The 17,888-nt window shown below is 36.0% G+C and overlaps 1 protein-coding gene across 1 annotated transcript in view; it reads left to right on the forward strand.

The window, feature by feature from the left end:
• Nucleotides 1-17,437, forward strand: part of SLC2A13 (solute carrier family 2 member 13) — a 484,362-nt gene extending 466,925 nt beyond the window's left edge. The window contains exons 8-10 of the mRNA XM_065934615.1: nucleotides 860-981; nucleotides 1,108-1,260; nucleotides 12,256-17,437. Coding sequence (XP_065790687.1) covers nucleotides 860-981; nucleotides 1,108-1,260; nucleotides 12,256-12,482 — 502 coding nt within the window. The 3' untranslated portion in view covers nucleotides 12,483-17,437. The remainder of the gene's footprint in view (nucleotides 1-859; nucleotides 982-1,107; nucleotides 1,261-12,255) is intronic.
• Nucleotides 17,438-17,888: the final 451 nt, after the last annotated feature.

Below are 17,888 nucleotides of genomic sequence, written 5' to 3' on the forward strand. Positions count from 1 at the left end.
TTAAAAGACACGTGCTCTTTGGAAGAAAAGTTATGACCAACCTAGACAGCATATTAAAAAGCAGAGACATTGTGGAGCCAACAAAGGTCCATCTAGTCAAAGGTATGGTTTTTCCAGTGGTCATGTATGGTTGTGAGAGTTGGACCATAAAGAAAGCTGAATGCTAAAGAATTGATGATTTTGAACTGTGGTGTTGGAGAAGACTCTTGAGAGTCCCTTGGAAAGCAAGGAGATCCAACCAGCCCATCCTAAAGGAAACCAGTCCTGAATATTTATTGGAAGGACTGTTGTTGAAGCTGAAACTCCCATACTTTGGCCAACTGATGCGAAGAACTGACTCATTAAAAAGACCCTGATACTGGGAAAGATTGAAGGCAGGAGGAGAAGAGGAAGACAGGTTGAGATGAATGGATGGCATCACCGACTCGTTGGACATGAGTTTGAACAAGCTCTGGGAGTTGGTGATGGACAGGGAAGCCTGGCCTGCTGCTGGCTATGGGTTGCAAAAAATCGGCTGAACTAACCTAAGTGTCTAAACTAACAAACTGACTGACCATCTGTTTGTCTTCTTTTGAAAAATTGTCCCTTCCAATCCTCTACCCATTTTTCATTCAGATTATTTTTTTGTTATTGAGTTGTATGTACAATGTATTGTTCTTGAATTATATTCAGCTCTAAAAAGTTTCATGTTAGCTGACCTATATAATCCTCCTTTTTAAATATTTTTCAAGAGAAACATCTTGGATTCTTTTCCTTAATGAAACTAAGGAACTTACAAATGCATTCTAGATAATACATTGAATTTATGCAACTATAACCTAGAACCCTAAGTTAATATTTATCTTGCCTTACTTTTCAGGTGTGAAAATGAAACCAAATTCAAAACAGAAGAAGTATTTTGGGCTTATAATTTCTGCCCTACTCCGTACTCCTGGACTGCACTTCTGGGCCTTATTTTATATCTTATTTTCTTCGCACCTGGTAAACAAAGACTCTGTTGTTTTTATTGTTATTCTAATTAAAATTTCTCTATTTAGAGAAGACAAGCTACTCTTTTAAATTCCTTACATGCTACTTTACTGAAATTCTTCATTTTGTACTTCTCAGGAATGGGACCAATGCCTTGGACTGTGAATTCTGAAATATATCCCCTTTGGGCAAGAAGCACAGGAAATGCATGTTCATCTGGAATAAATTGGATTTTCAATGTTCTGGTTTCATTGACATTTTTACACACAGCAGAGTATCTTACATACTATGGTAAGAGAATATAGTTTCATTTTTATTTTCTACTCTGTTTTTAGATTTGCTGTCATTTGTGATTGAAAAACTAAATGGTTATATTTTTGCTATTACAAGTATCTCTGTAAGGCTGTCTTATTCCCCAGAGCCCTTGGAAATGTTTCTGGGAAAAGATAAGAGGAACGGTCCTTTCCTAAGCAGTATTGCTTCTTTTCCCTCAGTGCTTTATAGCTTTACCCACCCACCTACACTTCAAACCCAACATCTCCCAGCTATCCCTCAGTTGGAAGTCTTCACCAGACCTTTAGTTTAATGGAAAAAACATAAACAACAGAGAATTGTAGAAAGATCCTGGAGTCTAGGGGTAATGCCTGAAAATGTCTCTTTAACAGGGATGGGGTTGTAGCCAAGAGTAGAATCAAAGTAGGGTCAAAGTAGCTCCCCCAAATGTGCTATGTGCTCTGCCTTCCACTCTATCATATCTGCTGTTCAGACCAAAGTATTTCAGGATCCACTGAGACCCGCACTTAGGGCTGCTGAAACTATAAATGTAGCAGCGGTGCTCATGTGAAAAATGTAGAGAGACCATAACTCAAAGAAACCAATCTTGAGAAATGACTGAGTTAGGAAAAAACTTTGGGAAGCTACTTCAGGTTTATCTTTACTAAAATGAAAAGGCATCTTTTTAGCAAGAGAATTTCTTTATTGTCTGTATGAGTTTATAGGTTGTGATTGGATTCTAAACGATGAAATAGGGGTTTGCATACTAATCTCCTGAGCCTCTGTGATTATATACTGAATGTCTATCTATTGCTTATAACACCCCCCACCCCGTTCACCCCCCACTTCATGGATCACATATCCTGGGGAAGGGGCTTGCATGACTCAATGGAGGTATGAGCCATGATGTACAGGGCCACCCAGGATGGACAGTTCATGGTTAAGAGTTCTTAGAAAATGTGGTCCACTAGAGGAGGAGATGGCAAACCACTCCAGTAACCTTGCCTGGAGAACCCCATGTACAATATGAAAAGGCAAAAAGATATGACACCAGAAGAGCCCGCCAGATCAGGTGTCCAATATTCTACTGGGGAAGAGCAGAGGACAATTACAAATACCTCCAGAAAGAATGAAGAGGATGGGCCAAAGTGGAAACATTCAGTTGTAAATGTGTCTAGGGTGAAAGTAAAGTTTGATGCTATACACTGTTTATAATAGCCAGGACATGGAAGCAACCTAAATGCCCATCAGCAGATGAATGGATAAGGAAGCTGTGGTACATATACACCATGGAATATTACGCAGCCATTAAAAAGAATTCATTTGAATCAGTTCTAATGAGACGGATGAAACTGGAGCCCATTATACAGAGTGAAGTAAGCCAGAAAGATAAAGAACATTGCAGTATACTAACACATATATACGGAATTTAGAAAGATGGTAACGATGGCCCTATATGCAGGGCAGAAGAAGAGACGCAGAAGTACAGAACAGACTTTTGAACTCTGTGGGAGAAGGTGAGGGTGGGATGTTTCGAAAGAACAGCATGTATATTATCTGTGGTGAAACAGACCACCAGCCCAGGTGGGAGGCATGAGTCAAGTGCTCGGGCCTGGTGGGCTGGGAAGACCCAGAGAAATCGGTTGGAGAGGGAGGTGGGATGGGGGACCAGGATGGGGAATTCGTGTAACTCTATGGCTAATTCATATCAATGTATGACAAAACCCACTGAAAAATAAAAAATTAAAAAAAAAAAAAAGTTTGATGCTGTAAAGAACAATATTGCTTATGAACCTGGAATGTTAGGTCCAGAATCAAGGAGAACTGAACATGGTCCAGAAGAAGATAGCAAGGTTAAACATCAAAATTTTAGGAATCAGGGAGCTAAAAGGGAAGAGAATGGGTGAATTTAACTCAGATGAGCATTGTATCTATTACTGTGGGCTAGAATCCCATAGAAGAAATGGAGTAGCCCTCATAATCAACAAAAGAATCTGAAATGCAGTACTTGGGTGCAGGCTCAAAAAACAACAGAATGATCTTGGTTTCTTTCCAAGGCAAACAAACCATTGAACCTCAGAGTAATCCAAGTCTGTGTTCCAACCACCAATGCCAAAGAAGCTGAAGTTGGTGCTAGTGGTAAAGAACCTGCCTGCCAATGCAAGAGACATAAGAGACTTGGGTTTGATACCTGGGTCAAGAAGATCCCCTGGAGGAGGAAATAGTAACCCACTCCAGTATTCTTGCCTGGAAAATCCCATGGATAGAGGAGCCTGGCAGGCTATAGTTCATGCGGTTGTAAAGAGTTAGACATAACTGAACCAACATAGCATGCACACATGCTTGCCCCAACTGATGCTGAAGAAGCCGATGTTGATGGATTCTATGAAGACCTACAAGACCTTCTAGAACTAACACCAGAAAAAGATGTCCTTTTCATCTTAAGGAATTGTAATTTAAAAGTAGGAAATCAAGAGATACCTGGAATAATAGGCAAATTTTGCCTTGGAGTACAAAATGAAGCAGGACAAAGGCTAATAGATATTTGTTAAGAGAACACGCTGATTATATATACCGACCACCCTTTTCCAACAACACAAGAGACAACTCTACACATGGACATCACCAGATGGTCAGTACCTAAATCAGATTGATTATGTTCTTTGCAGCCAAAGATGGAGATGCTATATACAATCAGCAAAAACAAGGCTAGGAGCTGACTGTGGCTCAGATTATGAACTCCTTATTGCCAAATTCATACTCAAATTGAAGAAAGTAGGGGAAACCAATAGACCATTCTGGCTTGACCTAAATCAAATCCCTTATGATTTATACACTGGAAGTGATGAATAATTTTAGTGGATTAGATCTGATAGAAGAACTATGGATGGGGGTCTGTAACATTGTACAGGAGGTGTTGACCAAAACCATCCGAAAGATAAAGTAATACAAGAAGGCAAAGTGGCTGTCTAAGGAGGCTTTACAAATAGATAAGTAAAGAAGAGAAGTGAAAGGCAAAGGAGAAAAGGAAAGATATACTCAACTGAATGCAGAGTTCCAGGAATAGCAAGGAGAGATAAGAAGGCCTCAAATGAACAATGCAAGGAGATAGAGGAAATCAGTAGAATGGGAAAGACTAGAGACTCTCATCAAGAAAATTGGAGATATCAAGGGAACATTTCATGAAAGAATGGGCATGATAAAGGACAGGAACATTAAGGACTTAACAGAAGCAGAAGATATTAAGAAGAGGTGGCGGAAGTACAAAGAGCTATACAAAAAAGTCTTAATGACCGGGATAAACTCTATGACTGGTCACTCACCTAGAGCGAGACAACCTGGAGTGTGAAGGCAAGAGGGCCTAAGGAAACATTACTAGGAACAAAGCTAGTGGAGGTGATGGAATTCCAGCTGAGCAATTTAAAATCATAAAGATGATGCTGTTAAAGTGCTGCACTCAGTATGTCAGCAAATTTGGAAAGCTTAGCAGTAGCCATAGGACTGGAAAAGGTCAGTTTTCACTTCAGTCCCAAAGAAGTGCAGTGCAAAAGAATGTTCAAACCACCATACAGTTGTGCACCTTTTACATGCTAGCAAGGTAATGCTTAAAATTCTTTGAGCTAGGCTTTAGCAAATCATTAATTGAGAACTTCCGGATGTACAAGCTGGGTTTCAAAGAGGCAGAGGAACCAGAGATCAAATTGCCAGCATTTGTTGGATCATGGAGAAAGCAAAGAAGTTCCAGAAAAACACCTACTTCTGCTTCATTGACTACACTAAAGTCTTTGACTATGTGGCTGACAACAAACTGTGAAAAATTCTTAGAGATGGGAATACCAGACCACCTTACCTGTCTCTGAGAAGGAAGTCAAGAAGCAACAATTAGAACTGGATTTAGAACCACAGACTGATTCTAATTTTTTGAAAAGAGTATTACAAGGCTGAATACTATCACCCTGCTTATTTAACTTATATGCAGAGTACACCATGCAAAATGTACATGAATGAACATTGGGCTGGATGAAGCACAAGATGGAGTCAAGATTACTGGGAGAAATATCAACAACCTCAGATATGCAGATGATACTACCCTTATGACAGAAAGCAAAGAGGAACTAAGAGCCTCTTGATGAAGGTGAAAGAGGAGAGTGAAAAAACTGACTTGAAACTCAACATTCAAAAACCTAAGATCATAGCATCTTGTCCCATCACTTCATGGCAAATAGAAAGGAGAAAAGTGGAAGCAGTGACAGATTTTATTTTCTTGGGCTCCAAATCACTGGGGATGGTGACTGCAGTCATGAAATTCAAAGACGCTTGACCCTGGAAGGAAAGCTATGATGAACCTAGACAGCATATTAAAGAATAGAGACCTCAGTTTGCCAACAAAGGTCCATATAGTCAAAGCCATGATTTTTCCAGTAGCCATGTATGGATATGAGAGTTGGACCATAAGGAAGACTGAGTGCTGAAAAATTGATGCTTTTGAATTGTGATGATGGAGAAGAGTCTTGAGAGTCCCTTGGACTCCAAGAGATCAAAGCAGTCAATGCTAAAAGAAATCAACCCCGAATATTCATTGGAAGGACTGATGCTGAAGCTGAAGCTCCAGTACCTTGGCCACCTGATGCACAGAACCATCTCATTGAAAAAGATGCTGATGTGGGGAAAGATTGAAGACAAATGGAGAAGGGCGCAGCAGAGCATGAGATGGTTAGATAGCATCACTGACTCAGTGGACATGAATTCGCACAAACTATGGGAGATAATGGCGAACCAAGGAGCCTGATGTGTTACAGTCCCCGAGGTCCCTAAGTCGGACAGGAGTTAGCAACTGAACAAGTGCTTAGACCATTCTCAGATCCCCTCCCCCCATTCCTCACTGCAACTCACCTCATCTCACCTCATTCCATATTCTGGCTACTTATAATTTCTTTTTGTAAGAACAAATTTATTTGTCAGTTCCTCTATCTACCCTCTCACCTCTGGACCTTGAACTTAGGCCAGGATTATACTTTGTTCACCAATATATTCCCCATGCCTTCCAGGGCATCCTATTAAGCACTCAGAAGTGTTTGTCAAATGAATACATAGTTGAACTTTGAAATGAATGATGAATATGTGGAAACATCATATGTCTGTTCCTCCTCTCTTATGAACATTCTGATTTGGTGTTTAGTTTTATTTAAAACTATTTATCTAATGCTTTTTTTTTCTAATCTTTATGAAACTCCTCTCTCCCCCAATCACTATTTGAAACATTTGAAACATAAACATTTGAAACATTTGAAACATAAACATTTGAAATATTTATCTTCTTGGAAAGGAAAGGCACTGGCATTTTAAACTGGTATATATTTAGTATGTTCAGCTTTATCCCACTTGGCAATTAGAATGTTTTACATAAATCTGTAAGCTTATCTTCCTAACAGCATAAATATAAACACAATAAATATTTACCCATATTTTCTGATCCTTGAGAATACTTAAATATCTAAATATGGACTTATTTCTTGAGAAAGCATTTTTTAATGGAAAGTCATAGACCAAATAGTAAAAGTCTACATGGTAAGACTTTTGATAGCAAAGCTCCTCTTCTTGAATCAGTTCTATCAGGAAAATATGAGGCCACAGAAATAAAATTTAAATAGGGCATATCCAGGCTTCTTTCAAAAATATCTCAATAGAAGAAGCTTTTGGTTTCACATTAAGCCAGACTTCTTTCTTGTCTGCACACTGTCCATTAGGTTTTCACTAGTGGAACAATATCTCAGCTCAGGTTAGATTTTTTTCTGTTTGTTGATCTATAGTTTAACCTAGAGGTTACTGATTGATGTAAGTTATATGTTTATATTCCTGATAACAAATAGGCACCATAATGATGTATTTCTCTGGAAATATTCATGTCTTCTTTTACTTCCTTTTTTATTGTTTCATAAGACCTCAAGTCTTGATTCCTTCCTAAACTATACTGCCTAAAAGGGTCTGGGCCCCATTCAGTAATGTTTATTACTAAAAATTATCATTAAAATGTCACCAGTATATCACTTTATTTATAGCACATGCAACTAAATAGATCCCTTGGTGAGCATTATTAAAGTGTCTGTGTTGAATCTTTAATTCTTAATTTTGTATAATTCAGTTAAATATCTGTTTTAATCTGAAACTTAATATAAAGACTCTAATAAGATTTATTTCCTTTAGAATAAAGTTGCACTAACAATCCTAACAGATTTGCTACAGACATTTTTTTCATTTTCACCCTAAAAGGGCATAATTAAGAAAATGAGTTACATAATTGATCTGCCCATTACATGAAGCAGGTCACAGCCTCCCAGGCCTGCCTACACTTCTGTTGGCTTAACCACTGGTCGCACCAGTGAAGCCTACATACACAGTTGTAGCATTTGCCATCTTTAGATTATTCAGGTTTTAATAGAAGTATCTTGTTTTTTAATAGAATTTCTTTTATGTTATTTGGCTTTGGAAATCTGGTTCACACACACAAGAAACTGGATGGCCTTTAAGAATGTCAGTAATCCATCTAATTTGCTTTTAACTGTAAGAGTTTAGTATGAAGAGATTTAATTTGTTACTTCCAATCATGCCATTGTACTTAAATTGTGAAAGATAATGAATATTTTCTTAATATTATATTTTATAAAGCCAGACTATATTTACTCCATTAGATATTTCAGAGTTTAGCATCCCAGTTTAGTCTAACATGTTTTATCATCTGCACCTGTTGTTTTCTTACCTGCACAATTTTGCTTATCTGTATTTAGAATTCAAGACTTCACTTTCTATCATTTTTTCCCTCAAAATTCCACATCCTTCAAGAGCCAGCTTGTCATAGCACCCCTTAGATGAAAACATTCTTGATTTATTAGTCATGCTGATCTTACTAGTCACTATTTTTCCCTAGTCATTTAGTATGATTTAATAATGTCTATCACTTTTCTGGGCAACTAACATCCAAAATTCTTTCTATTCTTTGCAGTTTATAGCGAGGGAGGATTGATTTTCCCTATCAGATCAGGAAACTAAAATCAAGACAATTCAAGAAACTGCACAAGGATTCAGCCTGTATAACTTTTTGACTTTCATACCCACAGTGTCTACAGAGCCTTCCTCTCACTGTAACTCTCAGATATGCATGCCAGATGACCTATTATTATTTTTTATTTTTTTATCAAGTATGATATAAAAGTATATAAACTTGTAGTATAACATAGACCAAACAAATGAAATAAAGAAGCCTTGAATTTGTAAATGAAATTTTATTTTTATTAAAGAAAAAATTCGATTTATACAGGTCCAGCTCCTTAAGAATTATATAGCTTCTGATGATTTAAGCTAACAAACTATGTCTTGATTTAGTCAATCCTTATATATATATGTTTTAATATCTCATAGTTTACCTCTGTTTCCTTTTAATTTCTCATGGCTGCTCATTCAATGGAGCAGATTCTTTGGGGTAGCCAGTTCAGCAGCATTTTTCTTCTGTAGTTTTACTTCAGTCTTCCCAAGAAGTGTTTCTATGGATAGTATTGAAATGGTTACTTCTAGGCCTGTCTTTAAGAAAGTAGTCTTAATAATATCTTTCCACATTCTGTAATGACAACGAACTGTGAAATATTTTTCAGTTCTTAAATTGCTGTACTTTGCATCTTCAAGCTTGACTTTCAAATATATAGTCATGTTGTCTGATTTAGGCCTTTATTTCAAATCTACTACCCAATATATTCCATCTGGCAGTCAGCAAGAGAATATTCATTCTCTAAACTGTCCAATCATGGCATTTGGTCCCATCACATCATGGGAAATAGATGGGGAAACAGTGGAAACAGTGTCAGACTTTATTTTTGGGGGCTCCAAAATCACTGCAGATGGTGATTGCAGCCATGAAATTAAAAGATGCTTACTCCTTGGAAGGAAAGTTATGACCAACCTAGATAGCATATTTAAAAGCAGAAACATCACTTTGCCAACAAAGGTCTGTCTAATCAAGGCTATGGTTTTTCCTGTGGTCATGTATGGATGTGAGAGTTGGACTGTGAAGAAAACTGAGCACTGCTGAAAACTTGATGCTTTTGAAGTGTGATGTTGGAGAAGACTCTTGAGAGTCCCTTGGACTGCAAGGAGATCCAATCAGTCCATCCTAAAGGAGATCATTTCTGGGTGTTCATTGGAAGGACTGATGCTGAAGTTGAAACTCCAATACTTTGGCCACCTCATGCGAAGAGTTGACTCGTTGGAAGATACCCTGATTCTGGGAGGGACTGAGGGCAGAAGGAGAAGGGGACGACAGAGGATGAGATGGCTGGATGGCATCACCAACTCGTTAGACATGAGTTTGAGTAAACTCCGGGAATTTGTGATGGGCAGGGAGGCCTGGCGTGCTGCGATTCATGGGGTCGCAAAGAGTCAAACACAACTGAGTGACTGAACTGAACTGAAACTCTCCAATGAATCAGCGCTGTACTAGGAACCCAGAGACAAGCCATAGACTCTGGCCTTGAGGAGACCACTTTTGCTGGTCTCCTCCTCAAGCATACCATTACCACCTCTCCTATACCTAGTCCTACTGGGTTGTAAAACTTACAGAATTACAGTTTAAACCATAGATTTAAATAGGAACTGAGAAATCATCTTATTTTACTTAAAGAGGAAACTGAGGTCCAAGGAAGAGGTTAAATGACTATATAGAAGTCACACGTTGTTTTTGTTGTTCAGGTGCTCAGTCATATCCGACTCTTTGTGACCCCGTGGACTGCAGCACGCCAGGCCTCCCTGTTCATCACCAACTCCCAGATCGTGTTCAAATTCATGCCCATTGAGTAGGTGATGCCATCCAACCATCTCATCCTCTGTTATACCCTTCTCCTCCTGCCTTCAATCTTTCCCAGCATCAGGGTCTTTTCTAATGAGTCAGCTCTTTGTATCAGGTTGTCAAACCATTGGAGTTACAGCTTCAGCATTAGTCCTTCCAATGAATATTCAGGGTTAATTGACTTTAGGATTGATCTCAAGAGTCTTCTCCAACACCACAGTTCAAAAGCATCAATTCTTTGGCACTCAGCCTTCTTTATTGTCCAGCTCTCACATCCCTACATGACTACTGGAAAAACCATAGCTTTGACTAGATGGACCTTTGTCAACAAATTAGTGTCTCTGCTTTTTAATATGCTGTCTAGGTTTGTCATGGCTTTTCTTCCAAGGAGCAAGCATATTTTAATTTCATGACTTCAGTCACCACCTGCAGTGATTTTGGAGCCCAAGAAAATAAAGTCTATCACTGTTTCCATTGTTTCCCCATCTATTTGCCATGAAGTGATGGGACCAGATGCCATGATCTTAGTTTTTTGAGTGTCAAGTTTTAAGCCAGCTTTTTCACTCTCTTCTTTCACCTTCATCAAGAAGGTGTTAGTCCTAGAAGGTCTTGTATATCTACACAGAACCATTCAACTTCAGCTCCTTCAGCATTAGTGGTTGGGGCATAGACTTGGATTAATGTGATATTGAATGTTTTGCCTTGGAAAGGAACTGAGATCATTCTATCATTTTGAGGTTGCACCCAAGTACTGCATTTTGGACTCTTGTTGACTATGAGGGCTACACCATTTCTTCTAAGGGATTCTTGCCCTCAGTAGTAGATGTAATGGTCATCTGAATTAAATCCACCCATTTCTGTCCACTTGAGTTCACTGATTCCTAAAATGTCAATGTTTACTCTTGCCATCTGCTGTTTCTCCACTTCCAATTTGCCTTGATTCATGGACCTAACATTCCAGGTTCCTATGCAACATTGCTCTTTACAGCATCAGAATTTACTTTCACCACCTGACACATCCACAACTGGGTGTTGTTTCCCCTTTGGTTCAGCCTCTTTATTTCTTCTGGAGCTATTTCTCAGTTTTCTCCAGTAGCATATTGGACACCTACTGAGCTGGGAGGTTCATCTTTCTTTGTCATACCTTTGGCCTTTTCATGCTGTTCATGGGGTTCTCTAAGGCAAGAATGCTGAAGTGGTTTGCAGTTCCCTTCTCCAGTGGACCATGTTTTGTCAGAACTCTCCACCATGATGCATTCATCTTGGGTGGCCCTATACAGCATGGTACCTAGTTTCATTGAGTTAGAATGTAGCCCACCAGGTTCCTCTGTCCATGGAATTTTCCTGGCAAGAATACTGGAGCAATGGGTCATTTCCTCCTCCAGAGAATCTTCCTGACCCAGGGACTGAACCCACATCTTGCTTCTCCTCCTTTGGCAAGAGGATACTTTACCGCTGAGAAGCCCCAAGTGCTATGGACACACACACAAAAATGGACTGTAGGAGCCTCAGAGAAGGAATGGGACACTAGTTAGGAGACTCTTATAGTACTGCAGGTAAAGAGGAACGCTTTTAAACTAGAGATGTCCAGAAATGGCAAAAAATGGTCATCTTTGGATTGTATGTGAAGGTAGATTCAACAGGATTTTCTAAGAGTGGATATTGGGTGGGAGAGTAAGAGAAAATTCTGTTGACTCCTAAACTTTGAGCTTTAATTCAAGAAATCAGCAGTGTCATCACTGAATGTGGTTCTGGAAACACTACACTCAAGATAAATGAGAAGAAAATTTCTTCCTGAAAGTGTGTCCAGTCTAGTGGCTAACACAAATATATTCACATAATTATAATGCTACTTTATTGTTATAAACCACTTTGCCTCAGGAAAGTGTTGTAAAAGCACAACCCTAACCAGGGAAGTGAGGAAAGACTTCAAAGCAGAATTTATTCTGAACCTGGGCTATCATTCTTCTTGAGTTTGGTATTACATAACTTGAGTTTAGAAAGACAAGCTATTATATTCACAGGTTTAAAACAATTAGAGGAAACTAAATAAACCAAGCCGGAAGCAAATTTTTGGTCCGTTTCAGACCACAGTCATGCATTATTGACCAGAAACAGAAGTTAAAATTAAGTCTCCTTTCCAATGTAAACCTTTACATATATAGTATTTTTCATTGCAGGAGCCTTCTTCCTTTATGCTGGATTCGCTTCGGTGGGTCTCCTTTTCATCTATGGCTGTCTTCCTGAGACCAAAGGGAAAAAATTAGAGGAAATTGAATCACTCTTCGACAACAGGTTATGTGCATGTGGTGCTTCAGATTCTGATGAAGGGAGATATATTGAATATATTCGGGTAAAGGGAAGCAACTACCATCTTTCTGACAACGATGCTTCTGATGTGGAATAATTATCAGCTGCTTATATATTCAGTCATATGAGGAAACTTGGGAGAGAAGAACAGCAATTGGTGACCTCACTGCCCTGCTTTTAATCTGGTTCTTTCCACAGTCTAGTTTTGAATGACTTCATATCCTAGAATATTTGATTCCAAGGAAGATACCATCACAATGACATTTTTTTCACACACAGAGATGTAAAAAAATTTACGGAGATTTTAAACTAGTAATTATTGAACAAATGTGTGTAATTCCTTCCTGAGATAGTTTAAAATGAATATTGTACCCAGTGAATTCAGTGATATCCTTTTTTCCTAAGACTATATATAGTTATTAGTGGCAGTTGAGTCAGTGCTAATCCAGCCAAATCATATATGTATGATATACTTATGACAAAGGATGCTAAAATATGGTCCAAAGGTATTTTCTGTCAAAGCATGGTCTGTTGGCCCTAATTCTTCCTAAGGATGAGGCACTTATCTGTGATCAGCTATTAGAAAAAAATTCCGTTTAAGTTTTCATCAACAAATTCAAAAGTGTCTCCTACAAGGGCACAGCTATCCTTATATCCTTTGTATTCTACGTTTTCATTTCTCTCTCCAATTCAAATCTTGAAAATTCTTCAGCAGCTGACTCTGTACAGAATCTCTTTGAACATTATAAAAAGCAGGTCTTTTAAGGTTTATTTTCCTACATATTTTTTGCATCAGTTGAGAAGTATACATTTGCACAGATTAGCTAGCAAGTTTTGATAAGTATATTTTATTGCTAGAAAGAAAGAAAAGATTTTTATGGACCTTAAAGATTTTTAACCCTGAGTTAGTTCACTTAAGTGTGCAGCTGTAAACACAAAATAGCACTAGATCTTCAACTGTATTTCAGGGTCAGTTTTTGTTCAAGCCAAAATCCCCTGTATTCACAACTTCACTCATCAACTCTGGATTCCTACTATTTGTGCCTTCATTTGTGTTACATAAATAGCTTCTAGCAGACTATTTTCCCCCTCTTTTAATCAAATAATTTCTGAAACAAGAAAGGAAGGAAGAAAATCAGCAACAGAAATAACCTTGCTGTTATTTATGTTTGTTTAATTAAGTAGTGAGACTTCTCTTTTTCTTAACTTTTTATTAACTCTTCTTAAGGGAATTGTCACATTTTATTATATAATGATACTTGTCTTTTTTTTTCCTTTTTAATTCTAAGAGTACAAACTGGTTTTTATTTTGCACATTTTCTCTGACATTCTCTTAAAAATAGATACATAGATTTGTTTGTGGGTGTATCCTTTTTCTCATGCTTGACTTGGATTTTCTTCCTTCTTGACTAAAAACTGGGATTTTCCATTGGAACAGATTAATGGTTCTCATATGTGTCTTTAAGAAATGTTGACTTACTATATTTCTGCAGTATTTTTTCAAAGTATTCGTTGGTTTCTATGCTCATTCATCAAGTGAATTCCAATTTTTGCTCATATATTAAGAACTACATAGTATGTACAAAAATCACTCACAAAATTACTTAGTTCCAGTGAAAATATGAATGAGTCTTTTGAGGTCAGTTAAGAGTGCAAACATTTGATGCATTTTAACGTGTCTCTAAACATCTATTAAGTTATTCTTTGAAGTGAAAGAGTGACTCTAAATTCAGTATATTTCTGCCAGTCTCCAAGATGGTTTGGTCTCTCTCAAAGTCTGGCTTTAAGAATGTCATAAGAACATTATGATAATTATGACAGCTGAGAATGTAGCCAAAGAGTTTCATTCTCTAAAGCCAAAAATCCTTCCACCAAAAAAGAGTTTTCTCCCTTTGATCATTTCACGTAATTAAAAATGTATATATTTTTGAGAGTTTTTTCCCTTGAATTAGGTGCTCTGACAATTGATTTCTAAGGGGATATTAATTTTTATTTTCCCCAGAAAAGCAGATGTGCTTTAACAAAGAAAGTTATTATTCTATTGATATTTCTTATCCCATAAGAAATTTCTTATTTGTATAATATTTCACACAGGTAAAATGAAATGGAAAATGAACTATTGTATGATAAAATCAGAATATAATGTGGAGAAAAAGTATTTAAACCCATAAAGTGATCTCTTTAGAAATTTGTTTTCCTGATTTACCTAACTAATTCCCACAATTCTTCTGTTTTTTGTGTACATGGCCTTAACTATATGCTTATACTCAGCTGAGCTGAATGCACAGTAACTTTATTAAAGGAGCAACTGGGCTCATTATTTCCTGTAGCAGAACATGGCCTGTTCTCCCTGACATAAGTAAATGGTATTTTCAACTTTATATCCATAAATGCACATAATAACAGGGAAAAATAGCCACAGTTCTTGTCTTCTATTCTCAATTCCTTCTATAAAGGACTACTTGTTATTTATATAGTGATAAAGATAATATTCCATATCTTTGAAGTACAAGACAGAGAGGCACAGTATAAGAATTATTTATAATTTTTTAATGACAACTACCTGAAAAGGAACCTTATAAAATTAGGGTATTATTTTTAGATTCAGTGAACATTTATAGTATATTAAAAATTAAGTATTTGAATTTTGCAGGTTTTTTAATATTATGCACCTTCTAAGTTATCAACATCTTTGGCTACCACTGTCAACTTGAAAACATTCCATTTGAAATATCATCAAATATATATTTTATAGGAAAATTTATATATGGTATGATTTGATCTATCATATTAAAACACATTAAGCATCATACTTTTAGCTGAAATATGTTCCTTCTAAACATGCTATAAATTTAATAGAAGTATATTGTGATTTAGGAAAATATAGGGAAGATGGTCATAACCTCTACTGAGGCCTAGCTGGATGGCTGGTAAGATATGCACTAGACTTAAGAGAGTATAACATTTCATTTGCATCTGAACACATAGGACCGAATGTTAAAATCAGATAGATTTTAAAGATTAGGTATTAATATTTTTCTTAAATATAAAATTCCTAATAATTTTGATTGTTGCACCTTAGTCTATAATAACCCAAAACATGATTTTAATGTATATATAAAAGATCTAAACTTAGATTTAAAAGGTATTATTTTCACTTGAAATTTTATCACCAGTAATATGCAGTAGTTAGTTCCCAGATGGAAAATGCTGAGAGTAATGTTATCAAGTACTTTTCATATTTTTATTTTACCACTGAACCATTTTAGTGTGTAAGAGTCTTAATATTGTTTCTTAAGTTATTCACTCTAAAGTGGAAAATCTGTTAAAGTAGAGAATTTAGAAACTGTTTACTATAATTTCAAAATCAGTTATCCGAAGGAAGAATTAACAGGGAAAAATATAAGTTGACAACTTATCCTTTTGCCTTTATATCAGAAAGTAGAATTGAAATGCATTATAATAATCCATAGATCTTGGGGGAAGCGTATTCTAGAAAATTCTCTTCATGGCATCTAAGAAAATCTCACTAGTCTCATTAGCTTAATGACACTAATATATTTTATAAATGCTATAATACAGTAAGAGGGGTGGGAGCATTCTTTTGACTTTCTTTCATCAGTAATTAAGAACAATAAAATTAATAACATGTTTTATTATAATTAATTTATTTAACTATTCTCCTAGTTATGAAATCGCAAATTACACTAAGCACTAACAACTCACATTTATACAGTTGTTGTGTCAGTTTTAAGCTGCCACATTCAGACATTTTCAGTAACTACAAATAAAAGAATGACATACCATGCCAGAAGCAGAGAATTCATAATATGTACTTTATATCAAAATGTATTGAGTTTTGGTTAAATTTTACAACTTATGTGTGGCTTCTGCCTATTAAGAGACTCAGAATTGTTCTCTGGATTAATTTTAGCATCCTGTTTTCTGTTGCTTTCTGTTTTCTTAGCCTCATGTACAATAATGTTAACCTAATTTGATGAAGTGATCCAGGTTGTAGCAGCATATCAGTTTCAGTATCTTCGGTCCTTCCGGGTGAGCAATATTGCTGCTATTTTCTAGAAATAGCAATCATTTTAAAATGCGAACAGCTAACTGCTCCCAACTGTCTTAAAGATCATCTCTTAGAGAAGGAGATTTTTGTGTGCCAGTAATCATCAGAGAGAGATTTCATAAGTGTTATTGATGTTCAGAAATACATGAAAAAATTTTATCTCATAATTTGCTTGTGAGTGTAAAACAATACAATTCTCATAAGTCTTTACTTTTTATGTATAAAACAGAGTTTGTTACACTTGAGTGATTTGGTCTGTGGAATGTTAAGTATCTATTTTCATTTAGCAGTAATATTCAGCTTTTGATTTTACACAGTTAAGACTGTGCATTTGATTTAAACATGTCAATATAATGAGAAAAAGAAACATAGCTTACAAGTACTAAAAATTAAAAACCACAAATATTTTGTAAAATTTTAGCAAATTTACCATTATTCCATCTCATTTGAAGGTTAAAAAATGAGACTCAACTCTCGCCAAAGTAGAAATTTATGTTCTACGTGTCCAAACTGGTTCCTAACAGCTTTTGGACTATATTTCACTTGATGTTATAGTATCTTTTATTTGTACTAACTGTTCAAATTTCTATTTAAAAGTTCTGATATCCATCTAGATCAAATGGAAACACAGTTTGTGCTTTTAAAATATGTTTTCAAAATGTATATTTTAATTTCCAAGAGTGCATGTCATATAGTGTTTAATTCATGTCTTAACAAATCCAGTATAAATATTTATTCCTACATGTGACATGAGATATCTCTTAAAAGTTTGAATATGTATCATTTCCTTCAAAGTCATTCTAGCTATAGTTGTATCAAAGTATTGTATATTTTATGGAGATTTAATGATGTATATGTAAATGTTTTTTAAGTTATTTTATTGAAGTTCAATCTTTACATAAAATTAAATCTTTTTTTTAAAGTGTCAGTGCCAGAACTGTAAATGAAAATAATCAAATAAAAGTTAAGACAATTCACTACTCATTTATCTTCCTTGTAGGTTTATATTTTAACCAATTATCTTCTTTGGATTTTAGAATGTAGGTTATGTAGTAAAAACATTTACAAAGATTACCTATATCTGTATATTTATGCAATGCTATTCATTTTAATGATATTTTAACTTTAAAAAAATACTTTAATACCTAAATATTATTGCAAGGAATTATTCTGAATAGTAAATATAAAGCTCTAAAATGAAGTACTCAGAAATCCTTAAAGAAATTTCTTACTGTTGTCAGAACCAGACGTTGACATGAACCATTGTGTCAGATTGACAAAAATTATTTGAGGTTGTTGCTTTGTAAATGAAAAAATACCTACTGGATGACCAGTTGACAGTTCTTTTTGGAATGATGTATGCCATTCTCCATTACCATTCTCCCCCTCTGTAGCTTTTATTAGTAAGCATTATATTATTGTTTGAGCTGT

This window comes from Muntiacus reevesi, chromosome 4 (assembly GCF_963930625.1).
Source record: "Muntiacus reevesi chromosome 4, mMunRee1.1, whole genome shotgun sequence".
Lineage (NCBI taxonomy): Eukaryota > Metazoa > Chordata > Mammalia > Artiodactyla > Cervidae > Muntiacus > Muntiacus reevesi.